The sequence below is a fragment of the Ceratotherium simum genome, chromosome 1 (genome assembly GCF_057802395.1).
Source record: "Ceratotherium simum simum isolate JZ-2026a chromosome 1, ASM5780239v1, whole genome shotgun sequence".
Classification (NCBI taxonomy): domain Eukaryota; kingdom Metazoa; phylum Chordata; class Mammalia; order Perissodactyla; family Rhinocerotidae; genus Ceratotherium; species Ceratotherium simum.
Window position 1 is genome coordinate 82,048,900 of NC_141900.1, and position 19,278 is coordinate 82,068,177.

General features: G+C 32.7%; 1 protein-coding gene across 5 annotated transcripts in view; it reads right to left on the reverse strand.

Moving 5' to 3' along the window:
- The window catches only part of POT1 (protection of telomeres 1), a 90,281-nt gene that overhangs the window by 57,806 nt on the left and 13,197 nt on the right, over window positions 1-19,278 (reverse strand). For all 5 annotated transcript variants that reach the window (XM_087430285.1, XM_014785194.2, XM_087430289.1 and 2 more), the window contains 3 exons: window positions 7,378-7,488; window positions 6,556-6,603; window positions 4,481-4,595 (listed from right to left, as the gene is read on the reverse strand). In XM_087430285.1, the coding sequence (XP_087286411.1) occupies window positions 4,481-4,595; window positions 6,556-6,603; window positions 7,378-7,488 (274 nt within the window). The remainder of the gene's footprint in view (window positions 1-4,480; window positions 4,596-6,555; window positions 6,604-7,377; window positions 7,489-19,278) is intronic.

The following is a 19,278-nucleotide window of genomic DNA, read 5'->3' on the forward strand; positions in this document are numbered from 1 at the left end:
CTGATTATTCAGTAATTAATAAATTCTTTTTCAACCACTTTAGTGTGGAAAATGTGGGAATTTATTTTTATACTTCAAAAAATAAAAAGAAAATAACCACATAATCATTTAACATGCAACCAATATTACTCATACAAAACAAAAATATTCAATTATGCTACATGACATTAATGCATAAATAGCAAATCATTCTCATAAGTGAAAATAATATTTTTACACAGCCAAAAATAGCATTCTAGGGTTACAGAATAAGAAAAGAAAAGAAAAAATCCTAGGGCCCTATATCCTAGCACCCTATCCCAAGAACTAAAAGTAAGTAAAACAGATGGGGCTCTCAGAAGTCCAAAGTTTGGGATACTACTCTAAGAAGTTTGATTATAACACTCAATAAGTGGCTAAAACAGAAGGTATCCTTTTATAAGATAATGAACAGCAAGAGAAAGGTCTCTTCTAGAAATACCATTAACATTCAAAACTGTTCAGTTTAATCAAACTGCTTTCCTGAAATGGAGAATTTTAATGGGAGGCAGGGTATGAAAAACAATTTAGGAACATAAAGCATTCCAGAGGTAAGCTGGCGAACCACAGGTGATGTGCCACATTATGGAGCACAAAAAGGTTAAGACCTCTAAGGCCTCAAAATCTGGGAAGAGAATAACATAAAAGAAGTGAACAACAAAAAATGATGATATGAATATTTGGACTATTCTCTCCCTTCCTCTGGACTCAAATACTAGAAGAGTAAGCAGAAACAGGGTTCCCTCTACCCTTCCCATTGGCTCACAGAGTGAGCAGGCATTATGATATTAAACAAGCAAGCATAAACCATATACTACTAACAAGTCTTCAAATGTTTTACGGCCTGCATACATTTATCTTATTTAGCAAGGACAGACAATAAGAACAGAGTAAATGTCTCTCAAGTTTAAACAAATATCAAGCTATTTCTTAAAATCTGAGACAAAGCTAAAATTCAACTTCTTTATATGTTATCTAAGAAAATATGACCAATGTTATCTGTGCAAGGCAAAAAACTGCAAACCTAACTCCATCTAGCCAGCTCTCCAAAGCAAAAGCAAATGTGAGGCTTTCAGAGACGATAACTGCCAAAAAATCTCAAAATCCTAAAAAGGCAGCAACGACCTTGCCTTCCTATGTGAAAGAGGCCATGTCTGCACTCCTGATGAGCCATTATCAAAATCAATTTTGATGATTTCAATGATCTTTTAATACATGCTGTTTCCATAATCTTTGAGAAAATCTCAGTTTTCATGATGATCTTAACACAACTGAATAGGAATGTGAGTATCTATAGTCCTTTTAACAGGAGGACTGAGACTTTTGCAAAATAAAAGCTACAAGTCCTCCAAGAGACTAAATATAAAGCTTGGGAAATAAAGCATTTGCTACCAGAAATAGCACAGTAGCATGCTACAGGTCATATGTAATCATTACTACTGAGGATGAGAGGCAAGTCTTCGAGAAAAATTTTAGTCAAGAAGTAAGGATGCTAAATTGCACCAAATTGCCTCTACCACATTGAATTTAACATTTATAAAATAAATTTTCATGAAAAATTCTAGCTAATGATATATAACAGAAGAAACTTTTTTCTTTCTACCTAAATTTGAGTGGCATAAAGGTAATTTTCCTCCACATAACTAGTTATGTACATCCAGATGTAATATTTAGATCGTGGCCCCGTATTTGCAAAATAATGTTGCTTTATGTAATATAAAAAAGGCACAGCTGTGGATTTTTCCTATACATTTATTCTGGGGCTTCTTGGTAGTAATACTAATGAAGTTAATCCTTTCCTGAACACAAAAATCAGGGCTCTCTGACTCTCCTGCAACATGTTGAAGGATGGGTTCTGTCAACAGAAATAAAAATGTAAGTGTAACTAAAGTTATAAGATAGATAGTTTTAAAACTTTACCATCTTGCTAGTAGTCAAGACATCTTGCTGTATCTTAAGATACATTTTACAGTTTCAATGAATATGTTCAGATAAAATTGATGACATTCATTTTAATTTAGTATCTCAGAAGAAATACAGAAATGTAGTATCTGTGTAATAATAGATGGCTTATTACTATTCATGAATTTTTTTATCAAGGGACTGGATCCAATAAACATATCTGATAGAGACATAAGATACACATGAATATATAATATTATAGTTCTCCAATGCTTTTTCATTAAACACACATGATTTAGTAACACTGTCAGAATGAAACATGATTATGCTGTCTAATAACAACTTAAAATTAATATTCAGTCATCAACGTTTTAAAACATAATATATTTTCTGATTAATTTACTGAAAACTTTCAACAAAAATTAGCAACACATCAAGTACAAAAAATTTTTGGGGCTGGCTCAGTGGTGTAGTGCTTAAGTGCGCACGCTCCGCTTCAGTGGCCCAGGGTTCATGGGTTTGGATCCCAGGTGTGGACCTAAGCACCGCTTATCAAGCCATGCTGTGGCAGGCGTCCCACATATAAAGTAGAGGAAGATGGGTACGGAGGTTAGCCCAGGGCCAATCTTCTCAGGAAAAAGAGGATTGGCAACAGATGTTAGCTCAGGGCTAATCTTCCTCACCAAAAAAAGAGTTTTTAAATTATATCTTCTGCCAAGTTAGATGGACATTGCTAGCAGTAAAGTAGCATATTCCTAAATTTGGCAGGCCAATTAAAGCCAGCCTGATAACTCTTGCAACTATAAGAAGGTCACAGTGATCATACCTTTATAGTGAATTCCCAGAATGGGCACATACAAGATTAAGGGGAAAAAAATCTGATGATAAGAAACTACTAAGGTGAAAGTACACAAGTGTATGTTGAACGCTATGATGGGGCAAGGAATGTAGACTACAGGATAAAGTAAAGTCAAATGAAAATATTTGAGAAATACATATTTAAACAAAAATTTCTCTGCTTCAACCTTCATGTTTAATGTTTTCCTGTCTGCTAAAACAACAGAAATCATCAGTTTTCAATAAAACATCTCTTTGTGGTCTTCAGACTTAGTTACCACCTATTTCAAACTTCTCATCTCTAGATTTAATAGTCTTCACACAGTCATTTTCACATAGACTAAGACTTCACATTATACATTAACAAAATATTCTCATCACATGAAAATAAGATTTTTCCCCCATCCATTCCACTAAAGAGTACACTTTGAGCTCTTTCCACAATAATAAAATTTGCACATGCATAATTTAATAAATATTTTAAAAATAGGAACTCAGCAAGAGTTCCTATTTTTCTCTACGTGAAAAATGTGGCTCATCTCTATGTTCCCAGCATGAGCCACAGCTCCTGGTATGCAGAAGATAACAACTACTGTCTTTATCTACATCAACACCACCACTGTTTCTCATTTTTAACATCTGTAAAATATGGCTACATCTTACAACTGACAATGAAGCATAGCTTAACTGGCAGCGCTTTTCTTAATCACAAAACAATGATGCCTTTTACAAAAGATGTTGTTTTAGATTAGATTAAATAGCGATAAATGTTAAATTTAATTGAACTGAATTAAACCAAGGTGAAAGTGTGTTGTCTGTCCACCATATCAAGTCTCAGGAAACCAAAATTCAGGTTTTTTGATTCATTCTTTTATACGTTAATCTGTTTACAAGCTTGCATTATTATATAGAATTAATAGGTTATACTTTTTAATTATCTTTAAAAACAACCCAAGTACTACCTCTTTTCACTGGAATGTTTAATCCTTTTACACTTAGTAATTACTGATAGGGAAGGACTTACGGTCGCCATTTTGTTAATTGTTTTCTGTCTGCCTTGTAGCTTTTTTGTCCCTTACTTCCTCTCTTAAGGTCTTCCTTTGTGTTTCATTGATTTTTTTTTGTAGTGAAACACTTTGATTCTCTCATCATTTTCTTGTGTGTATCTTCTGTAGGTATTTTCTTTGTGGTTACCATGGAGTTAACATAAAACATCTTATAGTTATGATAATCTATCCTAAGCTGATAAAAAATAAACTTTTATCACATATAAAAACTCTACACTTTTACTCCCCCCAAACACACAATTTGCTATTGATGTCACATATCTTTTTATATTGTGTATCCATTAACATATGTTTACAAGTAGTCATTCTTTTATACTTTTGTCTTTTAACTTCTATGCCAGAATTAAAAGTAATTTACATACCATCATTACAGTATTATAGTACTCTGTATTTGTCTATTTACCTTCTCTAGCCTATTTTATACTTTCATATGCTGTCATGTTGCTGTTTAGCACCTTTTTCTTCATTTATTCTTTAGAATCTAAAGACTATACTTGTTTCATAAATAAAGATGGCCAAAAAATATGCATCAGTGTTGTTTAGCAATTATAAATCAGAACCAAGCTTCTAAGACTTAGGGTGCTGAAAGAGCTGTGTTCCTGAAACCAATGAAGCAGTTCCAGTCCATTAAAATCTTGACCCATTTTAATACCTACCAGTTCCTTTGCTTAGATATGGAGGCTTAAAGAACTTCACAACACCATAGACATTGACAATCGTACCACTCTTAAGCTGATTCAGAGGTGTATATACATAATGTGTTGCTGGAACCTAAAGAAAGAGAAGACAGTGAACATATCAATATTAAATATTTACATTTTAGAATCATGTTATGATCAAATTTATAAATTAGAAAACCCATTTAACCACCTTTTTCCCAAGTATCTAAAAAGAGGCTGTAGCCTGAAAAAAAGGAAATGCACAGCTAATAAAGGTTACTATATAAATCAACTAGTTTTTCTTCAAAATAATTTTCATTATAAATGGTGTAATTTGTACACAATTATAAGAAATGCGGTTTTAGTTCTGGTTTTTAACCTTAATTAAGATGACTTCAAAACTTACAGTATATATTTCTTTTTTTTTTTTCTTACTCTATAAACATTTTGCTTAAGTTGAAATAAAGCCAGGTTTTGATTTATAAATGGTATAAAGACATTAAAAATGGTAATAAGAGAAAAGAAAAATTTTCTGAGATAACTGTGCGTAAGTTTGGGAAAAAAAGGGAAAGTGATTTACAAGGATATGTCTGCATATTAGTCAAACAATCCTAAAAGGGTTCAGATATCTGGCGCCATCACCCACCCATCCCCTCAATTGGAAATAAGGTTTCCTATCACACTAAGAGTTAAAATTTTAAAAATCAAATCAAAATGAATGAATTGACTTTTTCAAAGAAGCTGATCCCTCACGTCAAACACAAGACAGGCAGGGCTTAGAAATTTCATCAAACTTTGATATAAAAGAAGTTGTAATTCATCAATGATGAAAAAATAATGGTCAGCATATGGGACAGAAAAGAGAAGATATGTACTCAGCTGACAAAATAACTGGACCTAATATACTATCTTAACAAGTATCTCCCTAATGTAGAGATGAATGGGGAGGGCCAGTACAGCTCAATGACCCTAACCACTATGGTCATCCAAGTAACATACCTGTTAATTCATGACAAACAAACAACTTGATTATAAGTTGGCTTTCCACGTAAAGGAGCCTGTGTATGTGTGCACAGCTGCTAAGTTATATTCTAATAGTTCAGAATACCTGAGCTTTATGAAAAACCTTTTTGCCAAGTTCAGAAGTTCTTTGGTTTACTTCTGCCTCATTTACGGGTTCATAGACATATCAAGTATTTGAAGTTGACCAATCTATAACAATTTGAGATACTAATACTTGGGGCTAATTCACATTTTTTAAAAAGTACATCAATCCTTTTATTGGTTACAGTTTTCCTAAATAACAAATTTAAATTACACTATTATACCAGTATTCCAAATTAAAATCTGTATCCTGTAGTCATCGTCAACTAGAACCAAAGTCCCTACACTCTGTCTGTCCATTAGAAACTAAAGGTTTAAGAACATAAGTAGAACACAAACTTTATATTAAACTTTATCAATATATTATCTTCTTTCCATTTTCACTCAGCTACAGGTAGCTCACCTGTAAAAATGGGAACCTTCCTATCGCTATGAGAGAAAATTTCATAAAACATTGAAAAAACTGGTAAAAAAAAAAAAAAAAAGCAAAATGTAGCACAACTATACTAAACTTCCTTACTTAAAATGATAAAATTTGTCAAATTACAATTCAGCACATAATAATCCGTTTAAATACAAGCTGAAGAAAAAAATAAAAGAAATAAATTTGCCTGAGATTTAAAACTCGTAAAAATCCCAGGGTCCTCATACAGTAAAACTTTTTTGCCATTTTAATTTTCCTGTGTATGTAGCTTATGCAAAATATCAGCAGATATTCCAGACAACGGAATAGCCAAATATTAATTACTAGGTAAATATACAACTTGAATGTAACATTATCAGATATGAAAAAAGTAGAGGTTACATTTCCCCATTATACTGATAGTATTTCAAAATCAGACTATAAAGTGGATCAAAAATATATTCGTATGTACATATATATTTGTATATACATGTGTGTATCTAAATGTGAGTGCATGTGTGGGGGTGTGTGCACATATTCTAAATCAAACCGAATATCATCTTACCAAAGACATTGATTCTGTAGAAAAATCTCTTACGGATTTAACATAAACCTGGAAAAAAAAAAGAGAGGGCTTTTTAATACACAAATGACCTCCAATGTGATTACAAACTTTTAATTTTCGTAAAACTACACACTTAACTGTATAATATTCAAATTCACTAGAATGGCATAAAGTTATGGCTTACAAATTAAGAGTGACATGTGCAAAGCTGTCTAAGCTAAGTTTCAGTCTAATTCAGACTGAAGCTTAATATCACAGGACCACCACTAGCCCATATAATGCCTTGGTGTCTACTAGAAAAAACCAGGCAGAAGTTGGCCTGTAGACATACGACTTGGCCCAACTTGACTTCTCTACTGACAGCCTTGACCAAATAGGTAGTTTCCTAGTGTGTGTGTGGGGGGGGAGGCGGGGGGCGGTGAAGAGGGAGAGAGAAGATGAATATCTTCATAAAGAATAAAATAGGAGGAAACCAGTTTTACCTAAAAAGGGGTACTTGATCAATTTAAAATGAAATCAAGTAGATCATCAAAAGAGGCTGATGGTATAATTGCAAAACACAAGATCAGGTCTAGAGTGTCTGTGAAGGTTTTTTAAATTTCATTAACAAATATCTTTAAGGTGTCTTTCTTTTCCACCTGGAGTCATCCTAAACATAAAGCCAAGAAAAGAATTTCTACTTTTTAAAGTAAAATACTCAATTAATATAATTTCATCAGACTAAATAGGTTATCTGCAGATTTACAGAAAAACTACTTCTATTCCATTACTTTAGCTCCTTAAAACTACAATATGATTAGAGACTAAAAGTTATACACTTACATAAACAGTTGATGTTAAGTCCTCAAATGCTTTCAAAAACAAACATTGTTTATCATCTTTGCTTGTAGATGCTGTTGACAAAACAATAAATCCAGCCAGTGCAATAGTGTCCTACATAGGAGAAAAGGGTTTTCAGTCATCAAAATATCTATCATTCTGAATGCCATATAAATCTTGATTTTTATTGGTATTTAAAAATAGGAATCATTGCTATAAAATGGAAAACTGGTTAGCCTAAACTTGTTTGATGCTTTCTACATACAAGATTGAGACTACCACCTCCTCTGAAAGGGTATTTAACAATGTAGCGTAGGATGAGTATAATGCCCCATCCAAGAAAACACTAACTAAATCACTTAGAAAATTTTATTTAGTGGGACTTCGAAAATCAATGTTTATCTCAATTTACGTAAGTCTGCATGAATAAACACAATAGAGAGATAACAGATGATCCAACAGTATTAAGAATGGAATTTAAACGAAGCCAAATCTCAGAGTTGAGAAACTACATTGAGAAAAGCATGTCACTAGTGTAAAAATTCCACATTGTTATAAAGTTATACATATATAAATTTATATATATACAACATTTATATGTTATATGCATATAAATCCGGGGCATCAGACATAAATAAGAAATTTCCAATTATATACTAATAAGAACAGAGATATTTTCTTTCTACTTAGGTTTATAATAGTAGTAAGCAGCCATTCGCTATTTATCCCTGCCTCTCTTGTTCTTTAGTTAAATCTTCCTTTTCTTATTTTCCAAATAGTGAAACATACAAACTCAACGAGTTGTGTCCTGCTGCATTATATATATTTTTTATCTTACTGCTCTAATTTTACCCAAAAATCTTAAGATATATGAAAATTGCTGGGCTTTAGGCAGCTTTGTTCAACAATCTTAATTTCTACCAAGTGGAAGTCTTCTGCATTACTGATTTTCCTTTGCACATACAAGGGTCTGGTGTCAATCCCCAGGATTCTCTAGCTAGATCCATTAACGAGGCTGTGAGCACCCTGATGACAGAGGTCATGTTTCACTCTGCTTAGTATTTACAGGCCTTGGTACAAACGAGGCTCTCCGTAATTACACAAAATTGTTGGTGAATCAAAGGAAGGATCTTATATTTATATTGCCTTTCTAAAATCTCTGGCCCTATCCAGATATTTCAGCTCTGCAAATGTCTGCATTTTGTTTTCTTCAAGTGAGACTACAAATATAATTGTGTCTGTGCTAATAATGCTAAATAGCCACAACTCTTTATAGTCAAATGGGAGAAAATTTTCCCTCTCACTGAAGATTTTTCTATGTTTCTACCATGTGTTAGGCGGTTTTAAAGGGAAATAAAATAAACAGTAAGACTGCTTCTGGAACAAATTACTTTTAAAAACCGAAAAATATGCAATGCTTTCAGTTTACCTCAGACCAATACATTCTGATTTAAATGAACACTTAAGATTTCAGTCAAAGATTTAAATGTTTAATCAAACTAACACAGGAAGATAACAGAAGCAGGGAAGCTTATCATTGGTTTATCAGTTCTAAATTCTCTTAAAATAACAAAAAATAACCTGCTTCATGTTATTTTATATTTTATTTACAAGCGTCTTAAACATAAATGTTATATGGAAAGAAATACACTAATTGCAAGCGTTAGGGGTACAGAAGCACATTTTTCTTTCTGGTTTTCTGTATAATCTAAACTTTTAGAATAAAGAGCAGTTCTTTTACGATGAAGAAAACATTTTAAATAAAGAGAATAGATCACTAAAAGCTAGACATCAACACTTATAAGACAAAATTTTTCAAAAGGCTTGTTCTATTTTAACATTAGCAACACAATTCAGTAAACAATTACAACTTTCCCTCTAGCACACATTTGGCAAAATGGAAATAACCACCAAAAGTATTTTTTAAGAAAAGAAAAATAATGTGTTTATTATACTTATGAACATGAACTTATATTTGAACATACACAGATAAATTGCATTGAAGGCCCTTAGTTATCTCACCCCAACTGACATTGCCTGTTTTATCTCTATATATTTCCATTCAATACTATCCAGATCAGATTCTCTTACATGCCTAGCGCTTTTTCACATATATTCTTTGCTTATTCTGAGCCCCCACTAATAATAAATAGTATTTTTCTCTTTTGCACATATCTGACTCTATCTGTCTTTTAAAGTCTGGACTATAAATGCTTCTCCCTTGTGAGGTCTATTTTAGATTCTCTCTCTCCTCCTTCCTCTGAGCTCTCCTATGCAGTATTTTAATATTTTTCACTTTGCGTGTTATCCATACTTTTCTTAACGTTTTTAATGCCCTTAAAACTCTGTAAGATCCTTGGGACTAAGAATAAGGTCTTATCCATCTGTGTATTCCATACAAGTGACTGGCAGAAGCTTCTGTTCATAGTCAGTGGTCAACAAATATCTGTTGAATAAATTACTTAATACTGGTAAAAATTGAAGAACACATCTAAACAAGAGGGGAAAAAAACGAATGGCTCTTAGGATTCAGTTCCCATGAATTTACAAATCACAATGGTTTTTAAATTAATTCAAACACACAGAGGATAAGAAAGATAAATTTATAATAGGCAGTATTAGTTTGGATAAACACTCATTAGATTGAGTTGAAAATGAGATTTAATATGCATTGTTCTAAGTTCTAAGCTTCTGAGAAGAACATACTGAAGACATTCAGATAAGAATGGGAATTACACAGTTGGGTGCTAAAAGTATATTCTGATATACCAGAGCAGGTGTTTATCTCAATCTGCTGAAAAAAGTATTAGGAAACCAGCCTGAGAAGAATAACACGCTACTAAAAATGACAAGGCTTTATCAATATCTGTGCATGAATGTTATGTAAGTGAAAACACATTTGGTATAACTGAAATCTCTGAACTAACTCAGGATACTCAGATACCAGCAAATGGCTCATTTCCCTTTTGTGTCTGTACTATGCTGTCACAGTGCCTTAGGAAGAGTGAGTCCTTGTCATTAAACAGTTTCCTGTTTAGTTTACCCAACAGGAATATTTCTACCATAAACCAGTCTCAGAGAAAATGAATGAAATCAGTACAGGTCTTTTTAACACAAACAAATGTTCCTCAAAAAATCAACACTTAACTTAAAAAGAAAAAAAAATCAGACAACTTATTTGCATATTAACAAATATGCTTTTTACATGCTAATAGCTCCTAATGAAGAGAACAATCAGTGGTGACATAAGAAGCAAATCAACAGGTGAACAACAAAAATGTAAACCACAAGACTAGTGTATAAATTTGCTAATTTTTAATAGATAATATATTAAAAATTCTCAAATCGTTACACTTAATGAGCAGGAAAAGGGCACAGAAAATATGAAACTGATAATCCAAAATGAAAAATACTTATCTGACTTTAGCAGGCATTAAGTAATTTTTAATATTCTGACCTTGCAAATCTTCTTAGCTTATCATATTTTAAAACACTGTTAAAGAGTGAAAAGGTACAGGGAGAAGCCAGGGATCTGATGTCATTGATAGTGTAGTGATTGACAGAAAATGTTTCTCTAATATAAAAAATGTATTTCATGGGTATTAGCATTTATTGGATCATGTAACACCAACGATATAACTGGAAGTAATAAGTGTAATAATAGCATAAAAACAAAAATCTTTAAATGGCCTGCAATTCACTATATGGTCTGATGCCCACCCATCTCATCAACCACATACTGTGTAACTCACTCTGGAATTCTGCCCTCTCATAATTCTTGAGCATACCAGGATTCTCACTCAAGGCCTCTGTATATACTTGTCTCTCTTACTGATCCACTCTCCCATAGCCCTGTGCTCATTCTTTCTGCTTCTTTTCTCATTCTGCTACTCATTCTTCTTAGTTACATATCACATCTGGATAAAATAATTAATTACATGATAGTCATTTAATTCCACTCTTGCCCATTGAACAGCTTCATGATGGCCAGGTCCATAACTGTCTTATTCAGTTATGATGTCTCTAACATCTAGCATAGCAGAAGACAGAAAACATTCAACAAGTGTTTGGACAACGAAACGAATAACAAAATACACGAATACTCACATATATATGTACTACAGTTACCTACATTAAATCTTAAATAAACTGCACCACTATTACAAAATTTACTTCATAGAATCTTAGCATTTTAGAACTCAAGGGACCTTAGACATCATGCAGTCAGACACCTTCATTTTTCAGATAAGAAAATAAGGGCCAGAGAGGATAAATGAATAATCTAAGGTCACATACAGCTAATTAGCTATAGATCAAAGCAAGAATCCAGATCTCCTGACTTCCAAGTCAGGCATTACTCTACCTCCTCTGTCACAACTAAATCTTAACAGGGATGGGAAAAAAATGTATTAATAAATGTCTATAATTTTGACAGTTTTGTGATAAAATATTTTTTAAAACTTTCAAAATACTTTGGAAAAGTCTTTCCTCATATTTAATATCCACATATTAAATGTTAAAACTTACTTGAAATGAAAGCTAAACTGAAAAAAATGCCTCATATGGAGGAAGGGTCAATCAGAGCATGTGTATTCCTGCAAACAGTATCATTAGTCTAGCAAATCCAGAATTAAAATTTTGTTAAAATTCATTTTAATGTTTTAGGAACTTCTTTTAATTCAAATATAGAGCTAACCTAAAGGCAACAAGCAAGTGACAAAGAAGAAAGGTGTAAGAATTGAATTAGAAAATTAATTCTTTTATGCAAAAAGTCTTACCTTTGATTTTACTTTAATCTTTAACCTTAATACTATAAACTCTAAAATAAATAGCCTAATTGGACCTCCCAAATGATCAGCATTCGTGGATTTTAAACCCAGAAAGAATTTAAAGATAATTGTGACCTCAGTCTTCTCATCATTACATTTTAATCAGGAGAAACCTTAACTTACCATTATTAACATCCTCTATTATCTGACAAGTACTAATTAGCTAGTATAGCTCTATTCTATTTTAATGAATACCTATTTAAAATATATTTCAATAGCAGAAAAGACCTTTCATATGTCAGTTAGGTAAAATACGAATATCTAATATATTGTACATGTTTTGTTAATTCATTATATTATAACCTTTTTATACTGTTTCTCAAATAAGAATTTAATAAATATAAGAATCTTGAGGATAAAGATAAAAATGTATTTAAAATATAAGCAAACAGATCCGTAATATTCAATACAATGTATTTATTTTTAAAACCCTTCTCTAAGATGTCCAAGATATGTTGTAAAATAAAACAATTTACAAAACATGGATAGTATAAAGTGATTTGGTGAAAAATGTACATACATAAGCTAATATATATACACACACAAACACAGAGATACACATATACATACATAAGTACACATATATAGATACACATATATAAAAGCTGGAAGGATACCAAAAAAAAGCAAAGCATTGGTTTTATCTAACAATGGGGAACAGGCAATGGGAGTGGGTTCAGAGGGAGTGGGGAGGCTTTTGCTTTTCCGTTTACACCCTTCCATACTGCTTGAATGTTTTTAAAGCCATGACCACATTAAGATGAACAAAATCTTCTAAGCCAAATATTTGCAAGACCTAATTCAAGTCCACAATATATCCTGAGGCAGGAAAAGAATATAGTTGAGGAGATAAAGTAGATTCTTCACTTACTACAAGTCCTCTGATAAACCTGGGCCTTAGAACGGTTATCTTTGTAAGGGTACTAATGACCATCGTCACAGGGGGTCACTAAAGGCTCAAATGATAAACATATATGGAAGGACTTTGCATCCGTAAAATTCCACACAAATGTAATATAATATTCTTAGAAAAGATTAGGAAAGAAACTGGTTAAACATTAGGAGCTAGCTATAATAAATGTTTGTAAAAGAAATAATGTTTTCTACTACCCATTTCTTAAGCAAAATCTGCCTAACAGCCTCTTACATATAGCCTTTACCATCTGCTATTGAACTATTCAAAATAAACAAAGGACAGGAGATGAAACAGAGAAGTTCTTTAATCTCCTTAAATCAATAGAAATTAGAATTTACAATCTCTTTATATCATTCCATTTCAAAACATCCAAACATGCCAGCCAGAAAATCTCTTTAAAAGTTATGAACCTCCCAAAAAACATAAACACACATGTGCATGTGCACACACAAGCACACAGTCAGACACGCTGCAGGAGTAACGTGGAGGAAGGAAGTGTAAGATAAAAGAGATCCACGCGCTTAAGTCAAATGAATTTAAAAATATATACATAATAAATACAATACACACACCTCTCTCTTACCAACTCTACCTAGAACATTTCCCTCAAAGATATACTTTTGCACTGTTTTTTTAAAATGTTTCAAAAAATTTTCTAAGAGAACTTAAAATATTGAATTCACATTAGCATTTGACTTGCATGAACATAAAATTTTTCTAAAAATAATGCAGGAAGATTTTTATAAGTTACCAATTTCTAATATCAAATTATTATTATTTCTGCATAATGTGGGCACAGAGCTAATTACTCTAGGAGCTCAATATTAACTTAACTATATACCATGATAGAATCACATGAAATTCTGTCCTTAAAAAGCAGTTCTTGATGATCATGGGTTCACGGATCTCTCTGAGAATGATGTAAGTTATGGATGGCCTCCTCAGAGGAAAAAAAAAGTAATACATACATACATACACTTACATATACTTTTACTTGGTTCAAGAACCTCTTTCGCCAATCTATACACTGCTGGGGGTTCACTGGAGATCCCTGCACCCCAGGATACTCATCTTCATCTACAAACTACTGGTCCTTTCACAAAAAATTAAATAGGCTTTAGTTTTATAGCTAATTGACTCTTAAAACAGAAGACTAGAGCTTCTTCCTGATCATGCATTAAAATGTCCTTTTCTCCCCAGCAGGAATTTGAAGTAGATAGTTTAATGTCTTACTTATTAAAAAAAAATATCAGGAGAGAAGGAAAGGAAAGGCAACTTTAATGATCGTAGCAAGCTGAAAAGAAGTAGATTAAAATTTCCTGGGCCAGGTCCATGAAATCTCTAAAAATGTTAAAAGTGTACGTCTTTACAGAAACTAAAAAGTTCATGTAAAATAAGAACATGAAACTACATTTCATATATACTTCATATATTCTATAATCTATGAAAACTAAATATTGCAAATTCAATGTATTAAGGCAAAACTTGCCCATGCATACCTAGCAGCCTGAAGAATGAGGAAGGAAGCTGTTAATAATAGCACTTGTTTGCATGATTTTTTTTGGAAGGATGTGGAGTCAGAGAAAATATCTGTTATAGCTTAGTATTCACACGCAAATTAAACTGATTTTTTTTTCATTGTCCCCTATCTCAACAAAGTATTGTAATAAATAAACTGTTTTATACTTCAAAGGAAAAATGACACGTAAGTTATCCTTCTAAATAAGTGAATCTTCCCCTGTTAAACCTACTGATTTAAGAACCTACTGACTAAGAAACAACTGATTTAGCCCCTCTTCACAGAAGCTTTAACAAAAAAGACAAAACTTGAATTCGGCAATCTATTCCCAAAATTCTTGTACAAGAAAAAAAACAAAAAGTAGATGTTCTGACAGTTTCCTTGAATATTCTCACTGCCATTCATATTCTCTCCCTCCCTCTCCCTCTCCCTCTCATCATTTCTGTGGAGTATCTTCCTTTAAAAAAATGGCATGATTTCCTTTCTTCTTAAACACTGAATTCTCAATAATTCAGAACTATCATCATGAATATTAATTATCTTAACGAAGCTGAAATAAAGTTATGCCTTCAAGGAAAAAAATAATAATAATAGAAATAATAATAGGAATGACAACAGGTCTTTAACTGGAGCCACCCACAAAAGTGCCTCATCAAAAGAGTTGTATAGAGCTACTGAGTCCTACCCTACCTGAATGGCCTGAAGCCGACTATCATATAACACTTCTTTTTTTAGTATATTTGCTTCTGGAACTTTGCTGTGCCATACCAACTAGATTAAAACTGTATCTCAATCAAATTTTCAAATTCTATCTAAAATTACTCTAGTTATCATTCCAAGAGAAACAGTCTAATGAACAGTCCTAGGAGTTTTAGGACATGAATTACATGGCAACTATCTTATTTCCTCAAATTCTAAAGATTTTAAGATATATCACTGATTTAATAACAGCTTTTCACAGGGGAAAAAAATTCACTACAATGATTCTCTTTTCATTTGTTCAAGTTATAAATTAAGAAACAACTGATTTAGCCCCTCTTCACAGAAGCTTTAACAAAAAAGACAAAACTTGAATTCGGCAATCTATTCCCAAAATTCTTGTACAAGAAAAAAACCAAAAAGTAGATGTTCTGACAGTTTCCTTGAAATGGATCTTTATTCTAGACTCCAAAGACAGGTTTTGTAAAAATAGCACCATTTCTCAGGTTCACTGAATTATTTATGAATCGTCAAGATTTCTGAAACTATAGTATGCCAGAACTATTCAGAATTGTCAGATAACCCAACGCCCGCACTTTATACTAGATACATGAGGCAAGGTCTCTCCTACCCCTCCCCATGCTGGGAGCGTGCAGGGAAGCAGGCAGGGGAGTGCCATGCTTCTTCACATCAGGGCTCCCTGGGTTGGATGGCGAGAAGGTCTTGGAGAGCTCCAAACAACTTTTTACCATTCTCTACAGAATTATTTGAAAATTTTAACAGCCAGTACAGCCATATACCCGTGCATAATGGTTGATTATCAGTCCTGGACGTACTCCTCATTCCCAGCATTATTACAATTATTTAGGTATTCACCTAACTGGACAACTCACTCACCAATTACTAGATACTATACTGACATCTAGGATCCCATCAGCTGGTCAATGAAGAGAAAGTATTTTAAAAGGATTGCAAGAGAGTGTTCAAGCTTGCCTTTTTAAAAAAAGTTAAGAATACAAATATTCTGACCTGAAAAATCAGAAGGTCCCAAATTTTACCATAAATTTCCACACCATCCACATATTTATGTGCTCCTTTGATTACACCAGCAACAAAAGAGAATTTTGTGATTAAAGCTGACTTTTTGGGGCAACCATTTCACTATAACTTGTATTTTTTGCTATGGCAGTAATCTGCTGCAATATTTCCCTAAATAATTTAGGATATAGAAGTAAATGCTTTTTTAAGAAAAATCTTAAGGGATAAGAATATACTAATAGGGGATTTCCTCCCCAAAGTGACAGAGTTCAATTTCCTAGGTAATGCATTTCCTAGTGTCAAATGAACATCAGACACGTATGCTATGCTAGATTAACAAAATTTATAGGGAACAGGTAATAACCAAGGACAGCTGTTTTTACTCAAATATTCATTTAATGTAGAAAAAAGTGGGAAAAATTACTGCTCAGGATTAATTCAACTTCAGAACTAAGGAGCAAATGTTCTCACAGACTTAAACGATAAGTGCTGTCTGAAAAACTGACAACCACTTTTCTCTAACCCACAAACACACACACACACGCACAACTAATCAATTCTATGCCATTTCCACCAATGCTTTAGTTTTGGTCTTTATACATCCAGGATAGCTTTCAAATTACTGTAAAGTCTCCACACTGATTTCCCTACCTTAGTCTCTTCATGAGAGAAGAAAATAAATTGAGAAATAATTTATAAGATAATCAGGGAAACTGGAACACTGACTTGATATCTGATTATATAAAGGAATTATTGTCAAATTATTTTAGGCATAATAATGAAATTGTGTGTTTATGTGTGTATACATATAGATAGGAAGACATAGATATACATAGATTGTGTATATATATATGAATACATTGATATTTCACGATTTTAAAAAATTGAAGTTAATACTTCAGTAATATAATGGTACTGTGGTATGTACTCATTTGTGTATATACATATACACATATATATGCATAATTTTAGGAGTCTTCTCCTAAAAGTACTTCTTTCACATACTGAAATTTTTATGGCTTAAACTATATAATTCCTGATACTTGCATCAAAATAATCTGTGGCAGTACAATGAGTAGATGATGAAACAGATGAAATAAGTCTGTATGTTGACAATTGTTGAAGTTAGATAATGGGTATATGGACATTCATGATGTAATTCTCACCACTTATATATATGTTTGAAATTTTCCATAATAAAAAGTTTAAAGACTAGTAAATACAATGTTCCACTAAAAAACAAGGTTACCTACTGTTAGATGTTTTTCCCAAATCTCCAGGCAGATTCAGTTGTTTGATGCTGCTGTTATAGCTCTGTTATAGTTACCACTATTAAGTGATTTTTCCATTAGACTAGAGAGTGGGCTCCATAAGGTCAAGCAATGTGTCTTATTCATTTTGGTTTCTCCAGAGACTAGCAGTGTCTAGCAAAACATCAACCCTTAAAAAATCTTTACTGAACCTAAATGAATGTAAATGAAAAAGACAGTACGTACAGACAATCTCATTTGATTCTGTGGTTTTGCAGAAATCAGAGTTTTTCCCATATGTCATTTACTTCCTAGTAACGACCACAAATCAAAAAGGACTGAAACCATATATCTAATATTTCTGCAACATTATTTTAGAAGTACTGCCTAACTCTAAACAACTTATTTGGAGACTTCTTGCTGACTCAACAATATACTTAATAAGTATACATGCTTCAATATTAGTTAACTGCCAAATCTGGTTGTGCAAATATCTAGGGGGTCTCCAATTAACATCAAAGAGATCATATGATTCTTAAAGAAAATTAATTTTAAATCATTTTAATAACATACAGAAAAATCCATAAGATTATACACCAAACAGTGGTTAATCTCTAGAGATGTGCTGTCCAATATAGTATCAACTGGCCACATGTGACTATTTAAATTTAAATTAATTAAAACAATAAAAAGTTTAAAATTCAGTTCCTCAGCTGTACTAGCCACATTTCAAGTGCTCATTAGCCAAATATGACTAGTGGCTACCATTCTGACAACACAGACATAGAACATTTCTATCATAGCAAATAGTTCTATTGGATGGTGCTACTCTAGAGGACTTCAGTCACCAAGGTCTCTCATTTTTCTATTATGTAGCTGAACTGCTTAAATATTGCATAGCAGGCATGCATTTTTTTCACTGAAGCAAAATAAAAATAATGTAAAACTTGCCATTTTAACCATTTTTAAAGTGTACAACTCAGTGTCATCAATTACAATCACAATGATATACAACCATCACCACTATTTCCAAGACTTTTTTATCATCTTAAATAGAACCTCTTTAACCATTAAGCTAATAACTCCCTATTCTCTCCCCACCCAGTCCCAGCCCCCGGTAACCCCTAAACTACTTCCTGTCTTGGTGAATTTACCTATACTGAGTGTTTATATAAGTGGAATCATAAAATAGCTGTACTTTTGCATCTGTCTGATTTTACTTAGCACGTTTTCAAGGTTCATCCATGATATAGCATGTATCAGAACTTCATTCCTTTTTGTGGCTGAATAATATTCCATTGTGTATATACCACGTTGTTTATCCATTCATCTGCTGATGGACACTTGAGTTGTTTCTACCTTTTGGCTACTGTGAATAATGCTGCAATGAACATTGGTGTACAAGTATCTGTTTCAGCTCCTGTTTTCAATTTTTTGGGGTATATACCTGGTAGGGGTCATCCCATAATTCTATGTTTAGCTCTTTGAAGAACCACCAAATTGTTTTACTCAGTGGCTGTATCATTTTACAGAGTGGACTTGGTACCTTTGTCAAAAATAAACTGCCCATAGATGTAAGGGTTATTTCTTGATCCTTAATTCTATTCCACTGGTATACATGTCTATCCTTATGCCATTTCCACACTGTTGATT